Source organism: Crotalus tigris, unplaced genomic scaffold (assembly GCF_016545835.1).
Source record: "Crotalus tigris isolate CLP2741 ecotype Arizona unplaced genomic scaffold, ASM1654583v1 scf7180000018525.42219311030:4301911, whole genome shotgun sequence".
Lineage (NCBI taxonomy): Eukaryota > Metazoa > Chordata > Lepidosauria > Squamata > Viperidae > Crotalus > Crotalus tigris.
Genome location: NW_024097057.1, coordinates 2,408,794 through 2,431,064, shown reverse-complemented (window position 1 = coordinate 2,431,064; position 22,271 = coordinate 2,408,794). Strand labels below are relative to the sequence as shown.

At 44.6% G+C, this 22,271-nt stretch overlaps 1 protein-coding gene across 10 annotated transcripts in view; it reads left to right on the top strand.

The window, feature by feature from the left end:
• Positions 1 to 22,271, top strand: part of KCTD15 (potassium channel tetramerization domain containing 15) — a 46,488-nt gene that overhangs the window by 7,949 nt on the left and 16,268 nt on the right. For all 10 annotated transcript variants that reach the window (XM_039353700.1, XM_039353699.1, XM_039353690.1 and 7 more), the window contains 2 exons: positions 11,181 to 11,325; positions 17,858 to 18,163. In XM_039353700.1, coding sequence (XP_039209634.1) covers positions 11,181 to 11,325; positions 17,858 to 18,163 — 451 coding nt within the window. The remainder of the gene's footprint in view (positions 1 to 11,180; positions 11,326 to 17,857; positions 18,164 to 22,271) is intronic.

Sequence of the window (22,271 nt, the reverse complement as noted above, 5' to 3'; positions counted from 1 at the left end):
GAGCCTCGTGCTATCCAGGCTTGTAGCCCAGGGCAACTTGGATTCCCGTTACCTGTAACATTGCAGCAGAATAGCCAAGCAGAGGCGGGAAGGGCAGGAGCAGCCTGCTGGCTTTCAGGTTTGTCCTCGCGAAACTTATTCAGTAGTCAATTTATTTTTTTCAATTTGCATCTTGCATTTGTAATCCCAAGTGGCAAATGCCGCTTCCTCACAAGAGTATTTCATTTTGCTTCTAGAACTTCTGTCTGCCTCTGTTGAGTGCAGAAGAGCCTCGTAAACTGCCAGCTTGGCAAACACCCACCTGTGTCAAAGGACTTTTTATTAAGTTTCTCAAAATCAGGAGAAAAAACTGGCTTGGGATGTTGCAACATAGTAATGCCAAAAGGTCACTGTAGATCGGTGGTCCTCAACCTGATCTGCAGGTTGGTGGGGGGGATATTTGGGGCGCAACCTAGATCTGCAGATGAAGCTTCGCTTGCTTGCCGGCCCCTTGCGCGGCCTGGTTCCTAACAGGCCCTGTTACAGTGGGCCCCAGTCCATGGCAGCAGGATTGGGGACCCCTGCTGTAGATGATTCCTTGAGGCCAGCTGAGGAGCTACTGAGCGAGGAAGCCTCTGATTTCCTGCTTCTCCCACCTCAGCAGACTCCCTTGCCTGTCTCTTAACAGGTTCAAATTTTTTCCAAATAACAGCACAAGACTTTGCCAACTTCATTGGACCTGCATAACTGGAGTCCAACTCAGCTTAAACCAAGCAGCTTTATGTACAAAGTATTGAAAATAGTCCACATAGTGTTCCTACAGGAATTCCACCTACCCACAAGAGGGACCAGATTACTCTGAACAGGGTTATACTTTCTGCAAAGACGAAGTCAGGAAAGCTAAGGCTCAGAATGAAGTAAGACTTGCGACAAGAGTCAAAAATAACAAAAACTTCTTTCAACCTATAAAATAGAAGAAACAAAGTCAAGGAAACAATTGGTCCATTAATGGGAGAAGGTGACAAGCAACAGGGAGAAAGCCAAACTGCTTAACTCGGTTTTTTGCATGCCTTATCCAACCTATCAAAAGCAGTACCCCTAAAGGACAGATTAGGACTACAAGTTAAGATAGGCAAGAAAATGGTAAAAGTACACCTGTCCACCCTGGATGAGTTCACCAGGACCCGATGGAATACACCCCAAGGTTCAGAAGGAACGGGCAAGACATGATCTCAGAACCACTGAGTTGGAAGGGACCTCGGAGGTCTTCTAGTCTAACAGGCAGGAAACCCTATACCATTGCAGGCAATGGCCCGATCTCTTCTTAAAAACCTCCAGTGATGGGGCACCCACAGCCTCTGGAGCAAGTCATTCCATTGTTCTGTCCGGAAATTTTTCCCTAGTTCTAGGTTTCTTCTCTCCTTGATTAGTTTCCATCCTCTGCTTCTTGTCCCACTTTCAGGTACTTTGGAAAATAGGTTGACCCCCTCTTCTTTATGGCAGCCCCTTAGATCCATTCATCTTTTACTACTAAAGGGAATAACCTCATAAAAATGGCCAGTTATAAACAGTGAATTCTCAGGCGGACTTAAGAATCTTTGCTTCCTGTGTGTTTTGTGTGAAAATCACATTTCTGAATACAAGCCTTGCATTCCTTGATAGCTCTCAATTCATTGGACAACTGTTTCCATCTGAGAATGATTTAATCAGTATTTATGACTCCAGAAGAACACCCTAATGATATTTATTATTCAAATTTGAAAGAGTTGGTACTTTTCAATTCTCTTTCATCATGTTGTTTTACTGGGAAATATGCATCTAGAACTTTCTAAATAAATTAATTTGCTACTTTGATACACTGACTTTTAATGTGTGTGTACCTTCCTTGGCAAAAGGAATCTTCTCGTCTTTGCAGATAATGATATGTATTAAATCTGGATGATCATAATTCTCTATGCTCTTCAGTCACTAGATACAATTTTGATCTGCAAAAGTTCCCGGGATATTCTAGGAAGAACATTTACAGGCAGGAGCACAATGACTCGTGGACTTCAACTCCCAGAATTCCTGAGCCAGCATGGCTCAGCTTGGAAACCTCCCTTTCCCCTCAGCATGGCTGGCTCAGGAATTCTGGGAGTTGAAGTTCACGAGTCATAAAAGAGCCAAGGTTGCCTACCCCTGCAGTAGACAAACTGAACAAACCTATGATATAAAAGACATATCACTTAAAACAAGCATCTTTACCCCACACGGGGCATTCCGTTTTTTAAAAGTTTTGTATCCGAAAGAGATTTAAGTCTATTTTGCTTGGGCAATTTTACTACTTTTATAGAGTGTGCTGCATTCCTATGTTAAAGCATCTTTAAACAACAGAAAAGGCTCCGTTTTACAACCCATCTGCCCAGTCTAGGGAGGCTAATGGCTGGTTGCCTTTGTAGGTCATCCTGTCTTCTGGAATCATGTAACTTTTTGGCTCACACAAAGCACAAAGCAATTAACTTTTTTATTTGACAGCTGTCCTAAGGCTCTTCCAACCAGCTTTGTTCAAGAAGTCGCCCTGGGAAAGGAATAATAAGGCCTTGAGGCAGCCAGTGGACTGCATTCGCAGGACATCCTTAGCCTGATCTTCGTGTTCCTGGAACTCATTCTGTGCATTTGTGCAATATATTAATTTACAAACCAGTCCAGTGAGCCATAATCTGCTAATCCAGGTTATAGGTTTAGCATCTTGTGCGAATGCAGCCTTTGGGCCTTTATCCAACCTCGAGGAACCTGATGCTGAAGGTCTTTCCTGGAAAGATCTGGTTCAAAACTAATGGAGTGAAATGGGAGAAAAATGGCCTTTGTGGAGCCAGGGTCGGTCCCCACCTTGCTCCCTACCATGCTGATTGTAAAGTGGGGACATTAAAAAGGGTATGCTTGGGAGAGGGGCACTCTGGTCCACAGCATGAAATTTCCTATTCTTACTTACGTTGAGTTCTTCACCTTGAGAGATACCTTTGGGAGACTTTGAGCCAGCCCTTCCCTCTCAGCCCCAAAGCCAGTGTGGGCTGGGAGCAAGAAGACCTAGGTTCATGTCCCACCCCCCACAAGAAGCTCCCTGGAGGGGCTACCTTACAGGGTTGTTGTAGGGAGAAATGGGAAGATCCTGTACAAATGATGGGATAGATAGATAGATAGATAGATAGATAGATAGATAGATAGATAGATAGATAGATAGATAGATAGATAGATAGATAGACAGACAGACAGAGTGAGTGAGTGAGTGAGTGAGTATGAACGGACATGAGACTCAGTGACACCTTAAGCCATGAATCTGTTTCCTGTAACAATTGTGTTTTCAGTTGTGGTCCTAAACAAACACTGCTGTTTGTAAGCTTAGTTTTTTGGGAGGGGGATTTGGAATGCCACAGACATTAGTTTGTGCCGGCTTGTTGTGTCTTGCTATCTTGCTCTTAAAATATTTTTAAACAAAAAAGCATAAGCATGTCAGGATACAGAATAAAGAGAGAGCAACAGAGTTGAAAGGGGCTTTGGAGGTCTTCTATTTCAACCCCCTGCTCAGGCAGGAGACCCTGTATGCCATTGGGCAAATGTCTGTTCAATCTTAAAAACCTCCATAAGACATAATAAATTATAATTACGACATTATGGAACAATAGACATAAAATATGGATATCACAATCATACTAATGCTGCCATCTAAACTAACAGCACATATAGTCTGTAAATGACAGCATGCAAAAGCCAGGGAGACAAAAAGGTTTGGAAATGCATTTCAGAAACGGCACAAGTCCAGGAAATTTCAGCAAGTAAATCTTCTCGGCCCTTTGATTGAGAAGAGACTCCCTCCTACACTGATCAACAAAACCTCTTGGCCACACAGCACTGCAGATCAGGGTAGATTTCTCTTTCAAAAGTTGTGTGGTGCTTACACAAGAGCAGCCCTCAACAAATTCACATGTTATTCAGCAAACAGAAATGCCAAGTTCTGCTTACTCCCCCCTATCCCGCTCTTATATCCTGTCTTAACATCGCCCATATCCTGTTTGTTTAAGCCCAAGGGCACAAGATGGCCCCTTCTCCTATTAATTCATTTTGCATACTTAGAGGCTGCAAAATGGCCCGTCCTGTTTCTTGCCTCCCAGGAGGTGGGAGGGGGGAGCATTAAAAGAGCAAAGTGTTATTCTGCTGAAGGGAGACTTGCTAAGGATAGATAAGGAGGCCGTTCTTATTCTTCTCTTGAATCTCTCTGGTGAGTGGCAGAGAAAAAAGGACGAAGAATCCCATATTAGCCAAGAGTCCAACATCCCCAAATCCAGTCTGGTTTAGGGTCACTGGCTTGGGAGTATGTGCTGAGGGTAGACCCAGGGTTCTAAACTAGACTAGATTTAATTTCTCCTTAACTAATACTTATTAACTAAGTAAAGCTACAGTGAGCATTGTTACTCGTTTATTTCTGATTTATATCTGCCCTAAGCCAGTGTGTTCTGGAACACACCTTGGTTTGGGAAGGTTTGAAGAAACAACATTTGATTAGATCCAAAGACAAGTGAAGTGTAGAAATAAAAAATAACCACCTATGAATTGAGAATACAATCATGTCTCATTCATTAATGGTTCCGTTGTTGGCTGTGACAATAGCGAAGCCTTGGGACTTGGGTTGGGATTTAGCAATTGTATGAGCGATTTCAGGGCGCTTACATTTTAGGAATACCTCTCAACCCCTTTGGTCCGAACAGCCAAGCATCTGTCGAGGGTTGGTTGGAGTCCCTGAGAGCTCCATTCCTTGTCAATCGTGCACATCAAGTTTGAGAGGGTGGTCTTATAGCTCTGAGGTCATGTACCTCTGAAGGAGGGCCTTTTGATTTCTTTTTCTGGTAACTTGATCTTGATTTCCCGGGGTTGGGTTTGCAAGAACTTCAAAGGCTCCGGCTCGTGAGACTGGGGCGCCCCCTCCCACCAGCCTCGCTGCTGCCTCCTGGGGAATGTCTCTCTCCAGCTCGGCAGTGTGCCACGTTTCCCACCTCGGCCTCTCGAATGCCATATCTGAGCAAAGCGGAAATGACAGACACCGCACAGGGGATGGGGAAGAGCTCAGAGAACTTGTCAGCTTCGCTCTGTCTTCTCGGGTTTCTGGGGATACAACAGCCTTCCCGCAGGATGGGGATGGGGGCAAGAGGAAGTGGTCTCTCAGGCTTGCCAAAGTTTTACCCTGGGCCCCCAACAAATCAGAATCTTAAAAAAGGGTTCTTTCTCATAAATGAACCATTATATTGTGACCATTTGACTTGGGACAGGGAAAATACCTTTGTGAGCCATTAAAATACATTAAAGAGCATAAAATCAGCTGAAAAATTAAATGTTAGTTGTGTGATTTCCTGAAAATAATGTTTAAAGAGCTCTCTTTCCAAGGGAGATTTAGATTCTGCTATGCCAGGGAAGGGAATTGCCCCCAGAAAACTAACTAGTCACATCAGGGAGAAAGGGAAGCAGTTCAAGTCCTGAACTGCTAGAAAAAATGTGATGCCTGGGACTTTGAGGAGCTTTGACGAATTGATTTAGCACAATGGTTGCACTCCCCTAAATGTTAAGCTGAAGAAAGGTATCCACAGTAACCTATATTATAGTGTAATTCACCTTAATTCTCACGGCAGAGCAAGCTTGCCTCCAGAAATCGTGAGCACTCCATCACTGGAGATTTTTAAGAAGAGACTAGACAGTCACTTGTCTGAGATGGTATAGGTTCTCCTGCACGAGCAAGGGGCTGGACTAGAAGACCTCCAAGATCCCGTCCAGATTCTATTCTATTCTATTCTATTCTATTCTATTCTATTCTATTCTATTCTATTCTGGACCTAAAACGCTAGACTGATAACTCTGGCCACTGTCTTGATTTGAGAGACTCAGGAAGATGCTGGGTCTCATAATACTTTGAACCCAAACCACCTAATTCTTTTCTAGAGTGAGTTTCTGTGGGAGTGAGTGAGAGGTTGTGAAAGAGAGGAATATCTGCAGTGATGTAGTCACAGAAAGCCCTAAAATGGGCTCAGTCCTTAATCTATGCAAAGTATAACAGCTTCCCCAGGTATCTGCCTGGGGAAACCACATCTAAGACTGGAAGCACAAAGGTGCTCCCCTCCATCTGCTCTGAAAAAGGATGGGACGCCACTCTCCTTGGACGGATGCTTGGTAGAGGGGGCAAAAAGCAGACTAAGCCATGTTTTGTCACTCTGACTTCATGTTAAGTCTAAACAAAGAAGCCATTCAGGTATTATAGCAGTCCACAATCTGAGCCCAGCCAATAAATTAATTGAGTTTGGCTCGGGGCACTTCAAAGCATCTTTATTACAAATTTATCAAGAAATTTACATTGTAGTTCAGAGCTCTCCTGATGGAGTCAGCCCTACAACTCTCTCTCTCTCTCTCTCTCTCTCTCTCTCTCTCTCTCTCTCTCACACACACACACACACACACACACACACACACACACACACACGCGCGCGCGTATGTAGGGAGTAAGGAAGTTGCTGCCATTTGGAAGAGGGGCTATTTTGGGGACATTCCCCAGGCTCGTCAAGGGGATACAGTAGCTCCTGTGCTGTTGGTAGCCCTGCCCTGGAAGACACACAAGGCAATGGCAGAGGGAGTTTTTCAATTAATTGAAGATTTCCCACAGGCCATTCTGTTGGGCTGAGAGTTGATATTCTGGCTTGCTTACTAATCGTTGATGCTCCTGTTTTTTTAAAATATTTCATTATAATTTTACCAAGGGCCCAGTTGTTTTGGTAAAAAGTTCAATATCCCAGCATATTTTTTAAAAAAAACCTCAGTCCAGCAGAGAAAGACCTTTTTAATGAGAATAAAACATGCTGCCTTTGCTATTTGTAAGGAAAAAAGGATGCCGTCTCCCTGTAGGCCTTGGGAAATCAGAATGGCTCCTGCGCCCTGCTCTGCCCTGCTCTCTCCAGCTGGACCTCTCCCTCCTGCTGCCCAAGAAGAGACAGCATAGCCACCAAGGGACCCCCCAGCCGCGCCCTTCCCTTTATTGTCAGCTGCAGTTTGCCTCCTTTCTTTCTCCTCTTCTTTATTTTTAAATGCATGTGCAATTTCTTTTCCTGCTCTGGGGCAGAGCTGTTGAGACCTTCGGCTTTGTTTGGAGAGAGGGTTGGAGGAGACGGCTGAGTCTAGAAGGGCCTGGGAGTTGCCATTCAAACACGTTCAGCCGCCTCTCCTGCCCGGATAAGCCATGCCAGGAGGGCGTTGGAGGGGAGCTCTAGGCAGCCGATGTGGGAAGATTAGCCAAGGCTGTTTAAAGGCAGCCGAGCATCTTCCCGAAGGGCAAATTGGGGCCTGGCTGGGGAGTGTTTACTGGAGGCGGGAGCAGAAATGGGGAAGGGCGTTTTTTTGCAAAGGAGGAAAACTGCAGGAACTTGTGGATATGAGTAGACTGGTGTGTTTTCAGAAACAAAAGGAATTTCGTTTCTGCGTATATTTAAATATACATTTAAATTCATGTGTTTGTTCACAGCACCATGGCACATGATGTTTTTTCCAAATTTATGGGCACAAGAGCCTGCCCCAAAAAACTTATAATAGAAAAAGTCAGCCTGGGAAATGGAAGGAGCTTCTCAAATTGATGTCTTCCATAATGTGTATGATTATAAAGCCCTGCATCTATCCCCTCTTTCTCCCCCTCCCTCCCTCACACATACACAAAAAATGTTCACACACACACACACACACACACACACACCCCAGGCCTGGAGCAGTGATGGCAAACCTTTGGGGCTCAGTGTGTCAAAAATTTGGAAAACGCCTACCTTGTCTCTGGTGATCTCCCCCTCCCTCAAACTTTTTTCAAAGTTTTTCTTCTCCCAGAATAAAGTCTTCTGGCTTTGTATTCTACTTTCAGACCCCTTGAGAATTCCTTTTGAATTTCCCTTGGACAAGTTTTGGGTTTTCTTGGAGCTGGTCAAGGAGGCTATTGTCCTTTTGACTGGGACGGTGTAAGGCTCCTGTCTTGAGCAGGGGGGGTTGGGCTAGATGACCTCTAACGTCCCTTCCATTCTATGTAACGAGGACAGGCATTTCCACCTATTTTCTCATATTATGCTACAATATTGTCTACGCAGAATAAAAAGGGTCAAAGAAGCTGATCTCCAAGGCAGGACCTCTTCAGTGGTGGGTCCACCTCTTTTAAGAGTCGCCTTTTTTGAGTCTGAATTGAATTTCCAGTATTGCCGAGTGTTCCCTGCCAGTCCCTGAGCTTCTCTGTGGTTTAAATGGAATGTTCTTCTATAATGAGTCCCCCTCCCCTTTTGGTTGCAATTTTAATCATTACAGCAGCTAAAAAATCAGCTTCCTGAGCTACATAAATAATAATTTGGTTTTACTCAGTTTTTCTGCCTTGCAGCAAGCATGCTTGAAAGGAAATAAGATCAGAAGTAAGTGGAACTCATGCTGGATCTCTGTTTAAAAATTGTCAGCCAAGGGTCCTTGCAGGGGGCAACATTTTTCACTTTGGGTGGCTGGCTCTGACCATTTCTTGACCAGATGGGAACTTGAAAAGGCTGGGGGGGGGATTTAAACAGAGACGCAACTCCAGCAAAGAGAAAGCCAAAAAGTCAGTCTGAGGGAAACTTCTGTAAAAAAGTAGCAAATGGGAGCCCGGAAGAGAAAGAGGTGGAGACCACCAGCCCTTGGCATGAAAGGAAAAACTTCCTGCCAGCACCAGCAGACGACATTCATTAGCACTACCCGTGTTCTTGGTAGTGTTGTTGCATTGCTAAATTAATTCCATATAAAATTAAGGACAAGCCTTATCGCTTTATCCTCCCGCAGATTAATTCTGCTTTGAATCGAGAGGGGCTGAAAGCAGATCCAGTCCAGTTGCATTTATGGGCTTAAAGCTGAGAGGACGTCACCCTTCCATGCACAAAGCACTTTTCTAACCTTGGAGGTTCCGAGTCTTTGGGGGGGGGGGTGTTGGCCTTTTCCACATGGACAGCTGCACTGATCTTACAACATGTGGAGGACCCCATTCCAGAGAATAGTGTGTGAGGTCAGGATAAAAGTGGTATTGGATTCATCCATATTTAAAACCAGCAAAATTAAATACGATAAAGTAATGCTCATTTCTTTCTGCCTCGTTAAACATGTGATTTAGGAACAAAGAAGTCTTCAGGGGCTTTCAGACTGGCCTTGAGTTCAAACGGAAGGAGGCTCTTCTGCTTGTCTAAATAAATAAATAAATAAACAGGCAAATGTAAGCAAGCAAGAAGAGAAGAGGTTTTAGACATGCCCTATTGCTGGTGGAGATCATTAAATTTATTTTGTAGGGAACTGTTCTGAATGCTATCTAGATAATTGTACTGTAAATATTGTTGTTCTGATAATACTGATCCGGAATAACAGAGCCAAGGAGCTGTTCCAAAACTCTTAGTTTACTCTTGAGCAATGCTGGGGACAGATGGGGGGGGGGCAGACAAGAACACTCTTGCAACCACCTCTGGCACAAAGCTTTCCTCTCTGATCTCTAGATCATCTGAAAGCTCTCAAAACCCGACAAGGTCCTCATTACTGCACATAACCGGCTCGGTTGCTGCAGGAAAGTTCCCTGGTTCTCACCGGTAACACCTTCAGCATTGATGGTATCACCGGCACCTCTAAAACCTGTGGATGTGTGTTGGCAACCCAACATTACCAGGATTCCCAGGGTGTTCAAAGAAGTGGGCGTGGCCCCCATTGACATGAGCCAGCCCTTGCAAAGCACAGGATGGCTCAAGAATTTGGATCCGGGCAAGGTTTGGCCAAGCTGCTGTGGCAGGCAACCGACTGCCACCCAAACCTTCCTGCATTTTTGGGAACCCACGGCATAATTAGTGGCTATGGGGCAAGGTAACCAGCACACGGAGGCTGACTAAGATGATTCCTGAAATAACTCCAACCCCAGCAATTTGGTGGCCGATGGGCTGAAGCCAGGAGTAGGAGGGAGCGATGGCCACTGAGTGGGGAGCAGAGCGGGGAGCGGGGTGTTCTGCAATATTAAATATCTCTATAATTAACCCAGAGGAGAGTAAGAAGGAAGGTATATTAATGAAATCTGCAGATGATTACTAAATTAGAAAGAACTGGAAACTCCAGATTAAGGACCGATAGTGGAAAGGAAATTATACATGAAGTGGGAAGACAAGGCAACATCAAAAGGAGGCTTCGATCTGGGCCATCCGGGGAGGAGAGAGGCAGCAGCCTGTCCCTAAACTACCCGCGTTGAGTCAAAACCTGCCCCCAGATGCCTGGGGGGCCCTGGCTGCTGCTTCCGGAGAGATGCGGAGAAACAAGCAGGGGAAGGAGTGGGAAGAGGCGCTCTCTGCCAGGAAGGGAAGTCAGCCATAGGAGACTTCGAAAGAGTGGAGATATTTTGCAGCCAGAAATGTGTGGCTTTTGGGACAAGGAGCCATGTGGGGCTTTGCTTTTTAAGTAGCTGCGTTTGTGAGCCCCCAGACGGGAAACTGGGCCCCACCAGAGATTGCACCACACAGTTTCCCCCTTCCCAAAAGATGAGACGTGGCTGGAAAATGTTAAAAGAGAAGGAAGCGATCACAAAAAAATGCCTGGTTTGGATGCCATGCCTTCAGTTTCATAAACCACGGTTCCTGAGCCGAGAACAGAAGCCGGTTAGGGAGGATTCCCCTTCTGCCCCCTTTCTCCCCGCAGGACTGGCTTGGCTGTTCCCATGGCTGCCTGTGAGGAGCAGGGGACATCTTTCCCGCCTTCCCCTGGGCCCCTGCCCGGCCTGTGTTTCTGCTGAGGACTCGGGATGTTGTGTGGTCCAAGCAGTGGTTGGGTCCTCCTGAATCAGAGCCCTCTGGGCGTGTCCTCTTTTGCGGGTCTCTGGGAGGGACTGCCTGGCTTGCTTTCTAGAGTCATCTGGGCTTCTTCTCTTCCCCAGTCAGCCAGTCCTGTGACTGTCATCAGTTCGCGGTTCTTGGTGGTGTTCATGCCAGTGTGACTTGACTCTTTGGGACGCCTGGGGTTTAGTCTGCAGGAGAGACTTAATTTCTGCAGCCTCCTGCCCTGGAAATGAGTCTGCATGGCTTCAAGGAAAGCCAGCTCTGGGACCTTAGAAAGGATGGGCTGCATTTCTGCCTCCCCTGGGCTGCTCTTCCTTCGGCCAACTCTTTCCCTTTTCTCCCCAGAATAAGCCGCCTCTTTAATGGCACAGAGCCGATTGTCTTGGACAGTTTAAAACAACACTATTTCATTGATCGAGATGGTGAAATATTCAGATACATCTTGAGTTTCTTAAGAACTTCAAAGCTGCTGCTCCCGGAGGATTTTAAGGTAAGACAGGCAAGAAACCTGTAATCTGTTTTTTTTTTCTTATTAATTAATTGACGTTTCTTTTAGAGCATCATCCTCTCTGGCTGAACAGATCCCCGCAGGGGGTGCGAAAAGAGTTTGCAAGGCTCCTTGCCTTTCATTCTCCCATTCTCAAACTCCCGTCAGAGGCTGACACCATGCTTAGTTATTGCTTGCTTAACCACGGTTTGTTCAATTAACCACCACAGTTGTCTGGGTTCACACAACATGCTATACCAGGGAACTCAAGTGTTTTCCAGACTGTGGGATGCATTTTATATTTGAGAGATGTGCCACAGACTCTTTTCCAGAAAAGAGATGGAGCCAGGATAAAAACTAGATTAAAATAGAATTAAACTGAATTCCAGGTAATTACGTATATATTGAATATCATGTTTCACATTCAAAGGTTATGATGGGGTGCCCACTTTTGTAGGAGTAGTGAACTCTCTGATTTTCAGGGCTGGGAACTAGCTCTGGGTCAACTGAGCTCAAAAAGTCAAGATGGTGCCCACAACCACACAGCCCCTAGTTTGATTAGTTTTGTTCTGTACTACAGATGCCCTTGACTGGGAACCAGCTTGTACTGCTCTCCCTCTGACTTCAGGTGACATGTAGTTTGGTTTGGTGCATTCTGTGAACGTGGTGAGCTTTCTGGACATCTACTTTGAAAGGGGCACTTCCGCATGAGCTTAGGACGGCGTTGGGCATTAGAATCGTCAGGCCTTGAATGGGTTGCAGCAGCAAATCTACCAACAGAAGGCCTGGGCAATCTGGGGAGCACCGTGCCAGGGTCAGGTTCCAGCTACGTGCTCCTGCAGTTCAGGAAGCGCACCTTTGCCAAGCGCAGGTCTGCTTTGCTTCCTTGCAGGCCCTGTTGAACCATTCCTGGCCAGCCCAGCTCCTTTGATGCTGTCAAATGTGTGTGTTTCCCTTCACCTTGTGCTCTGCTGCCGTTATTGGAATAGGGATGGGAGTAAAACACCCACGTCGGAATAAGGAGCGTGCAGGTCTTGAAGCCTTCTCCAGCAAGGATCCACGTCTAAGATAGCCTGCTTAACTAGGCATCTTCCAGTTGAATTGGAAAAGCAGCAGGCTGAATCAGCCGCGAGCCCCATCAAGATCGAACTGCGGGCAGTGGGGACGCAGGGTCCGCCGCAGGACTTGCCTTCTGGCTGCTGCACCACCTCAGGGCTGTTGCAATAGCAACAGGAGGGCAGGGATTACTATTGCTAAGCAATACAGTCACACTTTACGACCACATCGCTTAGTGACAGAAATTCTCACCACAGTTGCTGCCGTAAGTCAAGCATCGCCTCTGTAGCTGCAATATATTTTTATTCTGTCATTATTACTTTAAAAATACATAGCCATCCTTTAGAACAAAATCCCCATGGATGACTTAAGCCTTTTAAAAAAACACAATCCAGATATTTCCAGTATAATGGCAGCTGTATACGAAATAGTGATAATTTCTAGTGGAGGCGTAGAGACGTATCTGATCCCAGACATTTAGAGTTTATAACAGGTTGTCTCAACCCCATTAAATGTGTTTCAACTGAATTCAAAACAGCTTTTTGAACCTGAAACACTTGCAGCATAGTTGAAGCCTCCTGTTTCAAGCAGAGGAATGTTGAAATTTGAAACATTCTGAATTCAAACCATTAGTAGCAAAAAGTAAAGCAGCATAAATAAAATAAATTAAAAGACTCTATTGCAGCACAGCGTATTAAATTATTAACATATGCCCGGATATGAGCCTTTATTCCACTTGGGAAACAGAAATCTTTCATGAGGAACCACTGAGCCAAATGATGCCAGAAACTATAAATGTCTTCAGTAATGTGTTTCGGATGGTCAGGAGAAATAGGCGGTTTCGGTTGTGTTTCTAGATTTGCAGAAATGCGGGGTGCCACGTCATCATGTCAAAATAGCAGGTGCTGCACTTTCTTAGCATGGAGCAGCAGGTCCTGAGTGACCGACCCCTCTGGGCTTCCCAGCAGTTGGAGCCCTCTTGGGAGGTGCTCAACATCTGCTCCACTTTAATGGTCCTTTTGCTACTATGATTTGAGATACCTAAAAAAGAATGCAAGCATTCAAAACACAGTTGTAGCCAGAGTATGGAAGTTCTTACAGAGGAAAATTGAACGTTTCATGCAACTCGGCATGTGCAGTCAATGAGGTCTTCAGCATTTAAAAGAAAAAGGCCCCAAATTCTCTCCACAAAGTTACCAGCCTGTAAAATCTGTCTAAATCTGAATTATCTGGTTGGAGAAAGGAACAAGCAGGAAGGGAGAAGATAACTTCCAAGGATGTATGAACTATACAATAGAGTAGAGTAGGAGGGGAGGAGAGGGGAGGAGAGGAGAATAATTTTATTGTCACTTTGAATGTACATTAACTGGCATACATTAAAATGAAATTTCATTGCATTCAGCTCTCAAAGGGTCACCTTTTATACACTATACACTATATAAATATGACAAAAATAAACACACACACACACACACACAATTATCCATATACCCATATATGTTATATGACACAGAGAAACAACACAGTCCAGTTCGGATTATGTATACTTGTGCATGGCGAGAAAAACTAGCCTTGCCAGTTTCCCAGGCGGAGGGAGGGCATAGGGGAGAGAGAAAGCTATGGGGAACCAAGATAGGCCAAACTGTTCCTTCAGGTTTTTGGAAAGGACGTCTCTTGTGAGCTTATCCAAGCACAGCTCAAGGCTGGCTTCTGGGACTGTTTTGCTTTAGATGAATTCAGAAATTGATCCAGAGGATGGGAAGGAGTAAACAAAAAAAAAATGCTATCTATAAAACAAAGGTGCTGGTATTTTTTATCTTTGCTATGAGACAGAACCATGCAAAATGTACAGGAAGGTGTCAATCCTTGCACCTCTTACTCCAGGAGTTTTTCCACCAGTTCCAGCAGGGTGGATTTTGGAGGTGTGTTCTCCAGAGTTCTGCCTCTGTGGAGTCTGTTTTCAGACTAAGCAAGCGGTGAGCAGTGAAGACAATCATGCCGCTATGTTCCTAGCTAGCAGTTCTCTATTATCACATCTGGCTGGTGTGTTTACAGTGAATATTAACTACTGTTCCAGTTGCTAATAAGGCAAGGCTCAAAGTACTCTCTACCTTGGCTAGACCCTCCACTTAACTCTACAGCACATATCGGTAGCAATAAGCAACAGAAGGACTTTGAGTTAGCAGTTATGGCTTTTTTTAGAAGTCACAGGCACATGGAAACTGTCTTTGCAATTGTGAGAAGGCTTCCTCAAGAGCAGACTGTGTGAGAGGTGGAGTACCCATTGGAGTCATGAGGGTTGCTCAGATCTTCAAGCTTCTGTTTCCAGCCTTGCACCCTCATGCAGCTCTAAGGCTGAAATTAGGCCTTTTTTAGCCAGCCTTCCCCAACCTCATGTGCTTTGGCTATGCTCACCTAAGAGACGTAGTCCAAGCCCAGCTGAGGGCAGCCGCTTGGAAGAGATGGAGATGGTAACAGTGAGACTTGTTAGAGTTAGTGTTTGGATCATTTAAGACTTGAATAAGGTATTGTTATTACTGTTGTTAGAGAGTAACCATCTGTCTTGCCTTGTGGGATTCCTCCAGTTGGACAGAGCTTGTATTTTAGCCATTTCCCCTTGGCAATGAACGCAAGAGGGGCTGGTCTTGTTTTCCAGCACCTTGAAAAAACATTGTCAGCACTTTTCCATTTGGATTCCCCATTTTCTGCCCTGAGTCACCTGTATAAAATGGGAGTAAAGCCTCCTTCTATCAGATAAGCAATATCAGATTGGCAGCTCTGTCGGCAGCTTCCGGGTGTAGCCAGCAGCCAGTCTGAGAAGGCGATTCTACTTCTGCCTTCAGAGTGTTTTGTGGGTGTTCCCTTGCTGGTTTGGGCTAAACGGCTTCCTCTTGAGCAAGTCAATAAAATTACACCGAAGGATGATGCTGAGCAACCAGCTTTGCTTTCCAGGCTGCGTACAAGACATTGAGCATGTGGTCTCTGAAGAGCTGCCCTTGGAGACATACGTAGATTTAGAAGAAGCAGGGAGTTCTTGGGTAGAAGAAGAAGGGGGGAAGAAGAATAGGTTGTGTTAAGGATCCTTTTCAGAAAACTCTGCATAGATGAGAAGTGCTTTTTTTCTTGTTCTGTTTGTCTCTCCATCCCTTTGACAGTCTTCTCCACATCCTCCATAGGCGACAGTCTTTGGAAGATGTGTTAAAGGGGAAGATGGTCAGAAAATATTTCACCCTTAACACCCATCTGTCAGGTGTATGAAGAAATCATTCTTATTTTCTAGCCAGCTCACAAGATAATATTAGCAGTCTCTTGAGATTTCTCCTGTTGGGCCCAGTAATCCCAAATAGAAATAATTGGGCATAGTTCTCCACCCAAATATATTGGCATGTTTTCAAGTTATCTTAAAACAGAGCCTATAATTAGAGGAGGCACTCTCAGGTTGCCCTCTGGTAAATCTTTGCTTCACTGCTGGGAATAGATTCACTCCTGCCCTCCCCGGCCTGTGGCCATTTGGCCCATGAGAACAGATCACGAGTCCCCGTCCATCACTCTCCTTTTGGGTCTGGAGCTGCTCTTGGCCCTGTTCGCTGGGAGGTCCAGGAGTTGCTCCCAACACATCTGCAGGGCAAAGAATTGGAGCAGGCAGTGCAGAACAAGGGTGCAACCCAATCTTAATATTCTTTGCAAATATTAAGATGAGACTTCCTGTCTTCTCCAGGTGTGGCTCTCAAGTGCCATTCATGTCCTTGTAGGGTTGGCTGCCAGATCTTTGCAATGCTTTGCTTAAACAATATCCTACGTTGGAGAGTTCTGCAGATTGCCTACCAGATTTCTATAAGAGGGCGAAAGAATGTTTTCCTTAAAAGCTTATTCAGCTTAGTACTTGCAACAATAAGAGGGAGATTAATGTTGCTTGGATTTGAAGAGGCCTACGAGCCTATGGAAATAAAGAAATAGAATGTATACATTCTGGGATTAAGTTCTCTCTCTCGCATGATCTTTGGGACGGTGTTAACCTGCTGCTGTTGCCCCTCATTTCAATGCAGTAGGTATATCATGATGGTGTCTTTCCATAAATCAGACATTCAGACTGTGCTGGTGCTCTGAAATTGAATGATTCGCAGTCCAGCTTCTGTTCGGGAAGGAAGAGGTGGCCCCTTGGCTGGGATTGGACTTCTGTGGCCTACAGCTTAAAGTGGTGGGAGATTCCAAGGGAATTGCAGTCCAGGAATAAGGAGACCAATAGGAGCACATAAGGAGAAATATCCAAAATCAGGATAGTTGGAAGACAGAAACTTTCTGTGCAAAAAAAGTATAGGGAAAGCAGGAAATTAAGCAATTGTCTGACGAGGAGCAAGGAAAAGCACACAGCCTTGAAAATCACAGCAGAATTATATCAAAGTGAAGATTTTTAGGTAAGTATGGATGACCGTGAATGAGACTGCCCTTTAGCCTAGGGAGTTCTTTCCTGGCTACTGTCAACTCTGAACGTGCCCGCCAAGAAGATGTATTGGGGGAAGTAGTAGCTTGCGTAGCTTTAGGGGTGGGATTTCTTAACTTTGTATTGGGGATTGTTACGTGTCTGTTCAGACTTGGGTTTCCCTTTTGACATGCTGATACTTGGTATCAATTAACAGGTTCTTTGAGAACTTGCAAGCCTTAGAGTACTGCTTTATTTGTCTCTGTCTGTCAGAACCATGACAGTTACATTTTTAGAGAATGAGGTGCAATTGTTATAATAGCTGACAATTCGGACAAGCGCCCTAAGAAACCGGGCTGTGCGAGCGATGGGCAAGTGCATGTGTGTATACAGCTCTTGAGCGAAAGGCGCTTGTGCTCACGCTTGAAGGTCTATTCATGCAAATGGAGCTTTGTGCAGCCTCGCACGAGAGCACAAGCACTCTCTGCTCAAGCACCCTCCACTCGCGTGAGTGTAGCTTTGCGCACGAATGCGAGCGCCCTCTGCTCGTGCACAAAACTCCATTCATGCAAGTGGAGGCTGCCCACAGCCGCCACTCAGGCCAAAGGAGCTGTGCGTGCTTGTGCACCTGCCACTCACCCCCTCTGCTAGGTCAGGCCACCAAGGTGGAAATGTTGGGGACCCCTGTCCTATGAGATCATTCTGGCAAAGATTCTGTTCCTCTTCTTGTGCCACGTGGCTTCAGTTTACTGCAGGCAATCCATCTGGTTCACAGGCACATACGCGCAATCCCAGCACCTTGGCCAGGTCAGAGGGAGCCTCCAGCCAGGGATCACAAGAGACAAGGCGGCTGACGGGACGGGTTAAGCGCCTTCCAGGGCAGAACTTTGGTCACATGGTTGTGGCTGCCATCTTGACTTTTTGACTCCTCCCTGCTGCCCAAGCAAAAGGCTTGGCCTCGGTGGAATATTAACCTTTTAAAAAAAAAAAGTCTCTGTTTGCAGGGGTGGGCACGATGCATCGATTTTCCTAGCCTCTTCCTCTCCCTTCCTTCACAAGGACTTCAGTCTTTTATATGAAGAAGCCAAGTATTACCAGCTGCAGCCGATGATCAAAGAACTGGAGCGCTGGAAACAGGAGAAAGAGCAGCAGAAGCATTTCCAGCCCTGCGACTGCCTAGTGGTGAGGGTGACTCCAGATCTCGGTGAGCGCATCGCCTTGAGTGGGGAGAAGGCGCTCATTGAGGAGATCTTTCCAGAGACGGGGGATGTGATGTGCAACTCGGTGAATGCCGGCTGGAACCAGGACCCCACCCACGTCATCCGCTTCCCCTTGAACGGCTACTGCCGGCTGAACTCGGTCCAGGTAAGTCTGCGTTTCTCTTCCGCCTTTTGCTGGCAGGGGAATCCCCCCCCCTGCTTTTGTGTCCCTCCCTCTAGTGCCCAACCGCACGGAAACCTGGTTTATGGTGAGCCCATGGACTGTTCAGGATATCCCACCCCCCCGCCTTCCTTTCCTTTCTCTTCTCCTTGCCCCTCCCAAGTTCAAGCAGGAGAAAAAATAGATTTAGATTTTGTATATGTTAGCACCATGCTGATCTCATAATGGTGTTAGCCTGACAAATGCTAATTTTTTTTCATCATCGCGTACCCTGCAGTCCTTTCTTCCTTCTACAATGCCCCTAGGAAGAAAAAAACCCTATCAAACTACGGTACGTAGAGAAGGAGAAAAGAAAAGAAAAGGGGGAGAGAAATGTTTTGCATGCCACTTTGTAGAAAATGCAACAATGTATAAATGCATAATTTATGTCCTGCTCATAATTAAATGATAGAGCCTGCAGGATGGACTTTAAAATATGATCTCTGCACTTTTTTCCCCAAAAAGATGTATTGTAAAAATTGCCCGGAGTATTTAAAATAAAATGTGTTCCACTTTATACTCAAAGGTTTTCGTAGGGATTGACTGAGGGGTTTTTTTCCCCTTCTATCCTTTTTTTAAAAAGTTGTAAAATTAGGTCTTGAAACCAAGGTAGTTAGACCGGATGATCAGCAGGCGCAGGAGAAAGCAAGCGAGGGTCCTGTGCCCTTTGGCATCTCCTTTGGAAGAGTTCTCCCACCAAGGCTGGTCGCCCCTAGGAGTGGGGGGACCGCTCAGCAGCTTTGATAGGGAAGCCCAAAGGAGAAGGGTCTTCTTGGGTGAGATCTCCCTTAGGTGCCGGGCAAGGGGAGTTAGTTTCTGGCCGAAGCTTTGGGCTGGGGGGAGCCAAGGGAGCCCCCAAGATCGTGGTCATTGTTGTTATCTTGATGTCCAGTCCCAAAGAAGAGAAGGAGCAGCCCCAGAAGTTACTTCTGGCCCTTTTGGGTGATGCTGCTGGCTGAGGATGAAGTGGGAGATGAATCCCTACCCATTTGAATCCCAGTGGAATTTCTCCCCGCTGTTTTTAAATCAATTTCTTTATTAATAAAACGTGTTACATGCTTAACGTCACTGTTATGATTGCAGGGTGGAATAGATGTAGGAATAAAAGTTATAAAATTACAACAGACTACAAAATGACAAAAATGGATTAAAATTATAACACAGCAGTGACATTAAAATATTAGAAATAGAAGAATACTTTAGAATAGAATAGAACTGGAAGGGACCTTGGAGGTCTTCTAGTCCAGCCCCCTGCTCAAGCAGGAGAACCTATACCATCTCAGAGAAGTGAATGTCTAGCCTCTTTTTAAAAATCTCCAGTGATGGAGCATCCAGAATTTCTGGAGGCAAGCTGTTCCACTGGTTAATTGCCCTCACTGTCAGGAAGTTTCTCCTTAATTCCAGGTTGCTTCTCTCTTTGGTCAGTTTCCAACCGTTGTTTCTTGTCCTGCCCTCTGGTGCTTTGGAGAATAACGTGACCCCCTCTTCTTTGTGGCAGCCCCTCAAATATTGGAACACTGCTGTCATGTCTCCCCTATTTCTTCTTTTCTTTAGACTAGCCAAACCCAAGTCCTGCAGCCATTCTTCGTATATTTTAATCGCCAGGCCTTGGATCATCTTAGTTGCTCTTCTTTGCACTTTTTCCAAAGTCTCAACATCTTTTTTGTAGTATGGTGACCAAAATTGGCTGTAGTATTCCAGGTGTGGTCTTACTAGGGTTTTATAAAGCGGTAATAATACTTTGCGTGTTCTTGATTCTATGCCTCTGTTTATACAACCCACGAGTGTATTAGTTTTTCTGGCTGCTACTGCTGCTGCACACTGCTGGCTCATGGTCAAGTGATCGTCCACTAGGACTCCAAGGTCCCTCTCACAGTTGCTCTTTTTAAGCTGTTTGACTCTGTGTTAGGATTTCTAGCAAGCCAATTCTGAAGCCCCTCAGTCTTCTCAGAATAATTTATATGATTCAACTACTGTAAAATCAGTCTACGCTCCTTGCGGTGGGCCACAAGGTTGATCTCCATTGGAAGTGCATGTGTGCATCTATTGCTTATCAAAGAACTGCTGCCAGTGTTGAAATGAATAAGGGGCATTAAGAGCCCAATCTCCAGTATGAGTAGCAAAGGCCTCTCCTGAATTCTTGGCCTCCATCATGCAACCATTCACAGCGGTCCCTGATGGTCTTACAAGCTGTTTTTTATATGCATCACGCAAGGGTGAATGAACAGGATGCTGGCATTCTTCCCTTTCTTCAGTTGCGTTTCATCTCTTCATTGGCACTGCTTTGCCATTCTGGATTGGTTATACTGTTTTCAGACATAGAATAATATTGTTATAAAGTCTCACAGTGACTGCCAAGCACCACAACCCACCCCCCCAGAAACCACTTACAAGGAAAACCTCTAAAAGACAAATTGCACCAGTAAATATGTTTGCAGAAGTCTGCACTGTTTCCCCACTTCCAACATTGCATATTCATGATGAGTCATAGCCTCATTTTGTTATGATGAAGCCCAAGTGTTGCTATTCCTTAAGAGGTTGCATCAATATCACTACCAGCCAGTATGTTCCTCCATAATGTACTGAACTGCCCTGCAGAGCACTTGTTGGTTTGATTAATATTTGGCTTTGCTGTAGAGGTTTGCTGTAAGCAAGACTTTAATCACACTGTAGTCATTTAGGAATAACTTATAGAATTATCACTGCATAATATGCTAAGAGATCCTGAAAGACCAAGATGTATCATGTAGCTCCTAACTCCTCTTCTGGGCCCTTTTAACATCTTTGGAACCAAGTATTTTGCAGAGTAATTTATACCCTAAACAAGTCCAGAAAGCTAAAGTAACATTGAAAAAGTCCGTGGTTAGGCTCAATTCAGAAGGCCTGCATCAAAATCCTTTTCCAACCAAATCACAGCAAGGTTACTTTATGCTTAAAAACGGAAGGACACGTTGATTCCCACAATGGACGAATAGCTGCAAAAGCCGATGGAGTTAACAGAGATGGCTAAATTGACTGGCTTGATTAAAGAAAACATAATTTTGTTTCTGTTTGGAAACCATTTTGGACTTTGTGCTTGAGGTGGAAAAAATGGAACTTTGATTTTGGGTTTTGCCGATTAAATACAGTAGGTTTGTTGTTATAGACATGGTTAATTCATATTATTATATAAAAGTAAAAAGTTGAGGTTTTATGCTATTACCTTACTATAATGCACCAAAAGGAGTTGGAAATCAACTCTTTTTCTTTCTTTCTTTCTCCCTTCTACCCTACACTTTTCCCTCCCTTATTTCCCCCTTATTTTCTTTTGTATTTTTGTATTTTATATTACATTTGTATAAACTAATAAAAATTTTGAATGCAAAAAAAAGAAGAATCTGCATTGTAGATAAGTGGGTAGGTGGGAGGTTAAATAAACTAACATAAAATGTAGTCAGTATTTGTAATCAAATAGATTTGATTATATTTGATAGGAGAATGGAAGAAAGATCTGCAAATATGAAGAAAAGATGAATTTAAAAATGTGAAGAATCTGCAATACAGATGAGTGACACAGAAACATTCAACCAAGAGATGTAAAAAGATTTAAATAATGTGGCATTACTGGATTTAAAAGAGAAAGAACGTTGCTTGGGGTTGAGATACTTAGAGAACAATCTGGCAAAGATAGTAAGTTGAGAGTTGCTGAAGCCTTAAAAAAATAGAATGAGAAGAAGCTGACATGGTTGCAGAAGTGGACAAGAATACAATATCAATACCAAAAATAAATGTACCAAGAAATATATTTGGGCACCTTGTCAGGAAGAAGACAAATTAATGCCAAGCTAAGGATCAATAGTGCAGAGATACTGGATAAGAGACAGTATATAAAATTGACTCGTTTCATCAGGGACACGACAGTAGGATTCTTTAAAAAATGCTGGAATTTTTTTTTATACTTTTTGCTCAAAATGGACAAAAGTTATTTTTGGGCTTGCAAAGTGAAGGATATGGGAAGAAGTGAACTACGTATGCAATTTTAAAGTGGGATGGATAATACTAATAATACTAAGCT